The following is a 7,091-nucleotide window of genomic DNA, read 5'->3' on the forward strand; positions in this document are numbered from 1 at the left end:
GCGCCCACGGCCACGCCTCCCCGGTGCTCCTGGTGCCCCGCTGCGGCAACCCCGCCGTGGCCACGGCCACGCCCCGCCCCGGGCAGGCTACGGGCGCCCGTCGCCCGCCTGCCCATTGGACCCGCACCCGTTTGGCCCTGGGCCAATGACATGGGGGCCCCACCCCCCCTAAAAAGAACGGTTTTTATTAAAACAAAGATAAAAATAAAATGAAAATGAATTAAAACTAATTAACTAATTAGTTAATTAATTAATTAATTAAGTATTTAATTAATCTAATTAATTCTGGTTAATTAACCCTAACCACTAATTAACCTAATTAACTAAGGTTAATTAACTTTGATTAGGCTAATTAAGTTAATAGAGTATGACGAACGGGACCCACATGTCAGGTTGACCAATTCAACCCTGTTGACTGCTGACGTCAGCATGACATCATGCTGACGTCATAAATTCATTTTCGAATTAAATAAATAATTAATTAAATTCCAGAAATTAATAAAATCTTTAAAAAATTCATATCTTTTAATCAGTAACTCGGATTAAAATATTTTCAACATGAAAGTTGCTCAGAACGACGAGACGATTCCGGATACGCAGTCCGTTCGTCCGCCACACACCCCTAACCTATCGAACTCGCAACTTTTCCTCTCCGGTTCGTCTGTCCGAAAACGCGAAACACCGGGAATACTTTCCCGGATGTTTCCCCCCTTCGTCGGTATCACCAACTACCGCGATTGGGCGCACCTAGCATCGTACTTGACATGTCATGCATCGATATGCATCTGTTTACTTGGTATTCATTGTTTCTTCCCCCTCTTCTCTCCGGTAGACTACGAGACCGACGCTGCTGCTGCCCAGTTCGACTACGGAGTTGACGACCCCTCTCTCTTGCCAGAGCAACCAGGCAAGCCCCCCCCCCCCTTGATCACCAGATATCGCCTATTCTTCTCTATACTGCTTGCATTAGAGTAGTGTAGCATGTTACTGCTTTCCGTTGATCCTATTCTGATGCATAGCCTGACATTGTTGCTACACCTGTTGATACCTTACCTTCAATCCTAAATGCTTAGTATAGGATGCTAGTTTATCATCATTGGCCCTACATTCTTGTCAGTCTGCCTTGCTATACTATCGGGCCGTGATCACCTGGGAGGTGATCACGGGTATATACTATACATACATACATACTATACAGATGGTGACTAAAGTCGGGTCAGCTCGAAGAGTACCCGCGAGTGATTCACGGATTGGGGGCTGAAAGGACCTTTGTCCCGACGGCCCTCTGTGTGGATCTTTGTGGCGGAGCGACATGGCAGGTTGAGACCGCCTAGGAGAGAGGTGGGCCTGGCCCTGTTCGGCGTTCGCGGATACTTAACACGCTTAACGAGATCTTGGTATTTGATCTGAGTCGGCTACGAGCCTATACGCACTAACCATCTACGTGGGAGTAGTTATGGGTATCCCGACGTCGTGGTATCAGCCGAAGCACTTCAGACGTCAGCGACGGAGCGGCGCGCGCCGAATTGGACTGGAACACCACTAGGCTAGGTCTGCTTTCGGCCGCCCTCGCAACGTGCAGGTGTGCTATGGGCGATGGGCCCAGACCCCTGTGCGCTTAGGTTTAGACCGGCGTGCTGGCCTCTCTGTTGAGCCTAGGTGGGGCTGCAACGTGTTGATCTTCCGAGGCCGGGCATGACCCAGGAAAGTGTGTCCGGCCAAATGGGATCAAGCGTGTTGGGTTATGTGGTGCACCCCTGCAAGGAAGTTAATCTATTCGAATAGCCGTGATCTTCGGTAACAGGACGACTTGGAGTTGTACCTTGACCTTATGACAACTAGAACCGGATACTTAATAAAACACACCCTTCCAAGTGCCAGATACAACCGGTGGTCGCTCTACCTCAGGGTTATGAGGAGGGGATCGCCGGGTAGGATTATGCTATGAGATGTTACTTGGAGATGCTACTTGGAGGACTTCGACCTACCCTCTTCTGCCTGTTGCAAGACGAAGGTGACCAGAAGCGTAGTCTTCGATAAGACTAGCTATCCCCCTCTTATTCTGGCATTCTGCAGTTCAGTCCACTGATATGGCCCTTTACACATATACCCATGCATATGTAGTGTAGTTCCTTGCTTGCGAGTACTTTGGATGAGTACTCACGATTGCTTTCTCCCCCCTTTTCCCCTTTCCTTTCTTCCTGGTTGTCGCAACCAGATGCTGGAGTCCAGGAGCCAGACGCCACCGTCGACGACGACCCCTACTACACCGGAGGTGCCTACTACTACGTGCTGCCCGCTGACGACGACCTGGAGTAGTTAGGAGGATCCCAGGCAGGAGGCCTGCGCCTCTTTCGATCTGTATCCCAGTTTGTGCTAGCCATCTTATGGCAACTTGTTTAACTTATGTCTGTACTCAGATATTGTTGCTTCCGCTGACTCGTCTATGATCGAGCACCTGTATTCGAGCCCTCGAGGCCCCTTGCTTGTATTATGATGCTTGTATGACTTATTTATGTTTTAGAGTTGTGTTGTGATATCTTCCCGTGAGTCCCTGATCTTGATCGTACACATTTGCGTGCATGATTAGTGTACGATTAAATCGGGGGCACCACATGGGGATACAGGGGAAGCATAATATCTCACCCAAATCTAGCAAATCCTACATCCAGCTGTATCCATCCTTCAACACATAACCGAGAAAAACTTCGGAAACCATCTACCTCAACCTTCGAAAAGCATCCGTTATACAAGTTATGGCGATACTTCCGAACTCCCGCCCCAGTACTGGGTGGCGTCGAGGTTATCTCACCAACGAACTGCATAAAAGAGATTTTCGATGTCGGCGTACTAAACTCAGGTATTCCAGAACTGCAACGATAAAATTATGACGACAACACCTCGGAGCTCAACTCCCCGGGACACTGCCACAACCCCTAAGATAGGAGGCACCAAGAACAATGTTCTCGTCAAAAAACCATCGGAACGATTCCAAGATACCTGCGTGATCCTAAATTTTTTTAGTGAAATTTGAGAAGAGAATAGTCAAAACTCTACATCAGGATGCCTTACCAGAGCGATGAGGAGACTGGGGAGTAAAAAGAATTCCTAAACTCTTCGATATATAATTCCTAAATGACTCAAAACATTTTTTCTAGACATAACTCGACCGCTAAAAACGATCAAGCAATGGGGATCCTAAGGTCGGGGAAGGCTCTGATTACCAACTTGTAGCGCCCTCGATGCGGCTATAGCTCCCACGTGTCGAGGCACGACTTAGAGACATAACCGCATTGAAAGCAATGTCGCAAGTTAAGCAATCTCCACAACATCCCATGTAATATAGATAATAACAGGGGAGATACATAGTTGGCTTACACTCGCCACGTCAATCAAAGTACATAAATAGCATTACATCAATCAAACACTCATGGCCCGACTACGGCTCCAAATTAAAAGATAAACCCAACATGCGACACGGTCCCGGTCGCCCCAACTGGGCACCACTACTGATCATCAGGGAAAGACACGTAGTAACGCCGTGAGTACTCGTCGAACTCCCATTTGAGCTCAAGCGCGTCATCTGGAACGGAATCATCAGGCCCTGCATCTGGTTTGGAAGTAATCTGTGAGCCACAGAGACTCAGCAATCTCGCACCCTCGCGATCAAGACTATTTAAGCTTATAGGTAAAGGTAAGGTAAAATATGTGGAGCTGCAGCAAGCGACTAGCATATATGGTGGCTAACCTGTTCGCAAAAGAGAGCGAGAAGAGGAGGCAAAGCGCGAGCGAGTAACTAGAAGGCATCATGCGGCAAGCATTACTCCAACACCGTGTTCACTTCCCAGACTCCGCCGAGAAGAGACCATCACGGTAACTCACACTGTTGATTCATTTTAATTAAGTTAAGGTTCAAGTTGTCTACAACCGGACATTAACAAATTCCCATCTGCCCATAACCGCGGGCATGGCTTTCGAAAGTTCAAATCCCTGCAGGGGAGTCCCAACTTAGCCCATGACAAGCTCTCACGGTCAACGAAGGAATAGACCTTCTCCCGAGACATCCCGATCAGACTCGGTATCCCGGTTCTACAAGACACTTTGACAACTTAAAACAAATCCAGCAACACCGCCCGAATGTGCCGACAAATCCCGATAGGAGCTGCACATATCTCGTTCTCAGGGCACACTTAGATGAGACTAGCTACGAGTAAAACCAACCCTCAAGTTGCCCCGAGGTGGCCCCGCAGGCAGCTCAGTCGGACCAACACTCAGAGGAGCACTGGCCCGGGGGGGTTAAATAAGATGACGCTCGGGCTTCGGAAACCTAAGGGAAAAAGAGGCTAGGTGGCAAATGGTAAAACCAAGGTTGGGCATTGCTGGAAAAGCTTTAATCAAGGCGAACTATCAAGGGGTTCCAATTATCACCCAACTACGTAAGGAACGCAAAAATTCGGGAACATAACACCGATATGACGGAAACTAGGGCGGCAAGAGTGGAACAAAACACTAGGCGAGAGGCCGAGGCTTCCACCCTTTACCAAGTATATAGATGCATTAAGATAACAAGATAATATAATGATATCCCAACAAGTAAATAATGTTCCAACAAGGAACGGTCTCCAATCTTCACCTGCAACTAGCAACGCTATAAGAGGGGCTAAGCAAAGCGGTAACATAGCCAATCAACGGTTTGCTAGGACATGGTGGGTTAGGGGTTTGACATGGCAATTTGGGAGGCATGATAAGCAAGTGGTAGGCATCATAGCATAGTCATAGCAAAAGAGCGAGCATCTAGCATAGCAAAGATAGTAGTGATTTCGAGGGTATGATCATCTTGCCTGCAAAGTTGTCAGAGTTGACTGGATCCTCGAAAGCAAACTCAACGGGCTCCTTGTTAGCGAACTCGTCTCCCGGCTCTACCCAAACAAGACAAACAAGTAACAAGGACACAATCAACCACGTGCAAGGCTCAAACAATATGATGCAAACATGGTATGCTATGCGGGATGCAATATGCGATGCGTATGCAAGACTTGACAAGGAATAAAAGAACCTGGCCTCAACTTGGAAATCCAAGTATGCCACTGGAAAGATGAGATGAAATTGCTTGAAAACGATATAAAGAACACCGGAATCGGAGTTACGGTTTGGAAATGGCAAGCAATTCAAATATGACCACGTTCTGCGATTTACAGCAAGTAGCCAACTAAATGCAACAAGATGAACATGCTACAGCACCCAAACATGGCATAAAAATATATGGCAGGGATCCACTCATGATGCTTAACAAAATACTAGCACTGAGCCACGGCCAATTCATCCATTAATAGGTTCAAACAAGCATGGCAAAAATGCATTTGGCAAACATATTTCACACTTAGTGAAATTAACACTTGTCTGGAATTTCAGATCAGATAGCACACTTTGGAGCATGAAAACTATATGCTACAGGACCTGAACATGGCAAAGTAAAGCATGACATGGAGCTACTCAAAGAGCTTAACAAAAGTCCCTTAGTGACCTTGAGCCAAAAGGGATCAGAAAATACATTTGCAAGCATGTGAACATGGCAAAAACATAATCAGTTCTTAAACTTAGTGAAAACTGGAGCATGCTAAAACAGATATCAAGTAGGCATGTTTACGAGCTTGATGCACTCACTATAGAGCAAGGCATGACAATCTAAGCATACACCCATCAAGAATACATAAAATACAAGCTAGACATGGCAAGAACAATAACATAGCATACACGAATCAACTACAACATCCTCGGCAAAATTGCTAACAAGTAGACAATCTGCCCAGATTTACGAAATGACAAAATTAAAGCTCGATTGACTCAAGCTAGGGTGCTCCATAATTGCAACCAAAGACATGGATGGATCTAGGGTTAGGGGGAGAGTGGAACCGCGAATTTTTAGGAGGGGTCTATATATAGACATAGAGGGAGCTAGGAGAGTCCAAATGAGGTGCGGTTTTCGGCCATGCGATCGTGATCGAACGCTCCAGATCATGGAGAGGGTTTTGATGGGTTTTGGGCTAAAATGGAGGGGTGTTGAGCTGCAACACACACGAGGCATTTTCGGTCCCTCGGTGAACCGTTGGAGCATCAAACGAAGTCCAAATGGTACGAAACTTGACAGGCGGTCTACCGGTAGCAAACCAAGGCCGCTTGGCAAGTCTTGGTCCAATCCGGAAATGTTTAATCCCCACACACGAAAGAAAAGTAGAAATGACCACCGGAGGAGAACGGAGCGCCGGAATGCAAAATGGACAACGGGGAAAATGCTCGAATGCATGAGATGAACATGTATGAAAATGCAATGCACATGATGACATGATATGGGATGCATGACAACGACAACAACACACAGAGACAAAAACCCGAACCCGAGAAAATAAAATAACTTAAGGCCGGAAACGGTAAGAGTTGGAGTACATATTGGGTAAATCATATCCGGGGTGTTACAATGCAACTCCCAACACTCTCCCACCGCCCACTTACAAAACAAATGTGAGTTGCGTTCGAGTGTATGGGCATGCAATTGCAGTCGAGTGTGTAGGAATGCAGTTGCGGTCGAGGGCGGCACTTGCAGTTGCAATCCTACCGTCGGATGTGAAACTTCCCCCCTCTCTGACAGAAACACAAGGTCAGTTGCGGTCGGGAAAGAGACATGTAGTTGGAGTCGAGGGCGACACTTGCAGTTGCAAGTCTTGTATGGGACATGCAACTCCCAACCCTCTCCCGCCGCCCACTTTCAGAACAAATTTCTGTTGCATTCGGGTGTGTGCGCATAAAGTTGTTGTCGAGTGTGTATGCATTTAGTTGCGGGTCGAGGGCGACACTTGCAGTTGCAAGCCTACTGTCACACATGCAGCTCCCCCCGACAAAAACACAAGGCCAGTTGTAGTCAGGAAGGAGTCACGTAGTTGCAGTTGAGGGTGACACTTGCAATTGCAAGCCTACTGTCCAACATGGAACTCCCACCCCTCTCCCACAACCCCACCTACAGAACAAATGTTAGTTGCATTCCGGTGTTGGGTATGCAGTTGCAGTCAGGTGTGTAGGCATGTAGTTGCGGTCGA

At 47.3% G+C, this 7,091-nt stretch overlaps 1 protein-coding gene across 1 annotated transcript in view; it reads right to left on the reverse strand.

The window, feature by feature from the left end:
- Nucleotides 1-4,869: 4,869 nt before the first annotated feature.
- The window catches only part of LOC123179633 (uncharacterized), a 7,590-nt gene continuing 5,368 nt past the window's right edge, over nt 4,870-7,091 (reverse strand). Inside the window, exon 4 of the mRNA XM_044591580.1 lies at nt 4,870-4,919. Within this exon, the coding sequence (XP_044447515.1) occupies nt 4,898-4,919 (22 nt within the window). The 3' untranslated portion in view covers nt 4,870-4,897. The remainder of the gene's footprint in view (nt 4,920-7,091) is intronic.

Source organism: Triticum aestivum, chromosome 1A, assembly GCF_018294505.1.
Source record: "Triticum aestivum cultivar Chinese Spring chromosome 1A, IWGSC CS RefSeq v2.1, whole genome shotgun sequence".
In the NCBI taxonomy this organism is placed as follows: Eukaryota; Viridiplantae; Streptophyta; class Magnoliopsida; order Poales; family Poaceae; genus Triticum; species Triticum aestivum.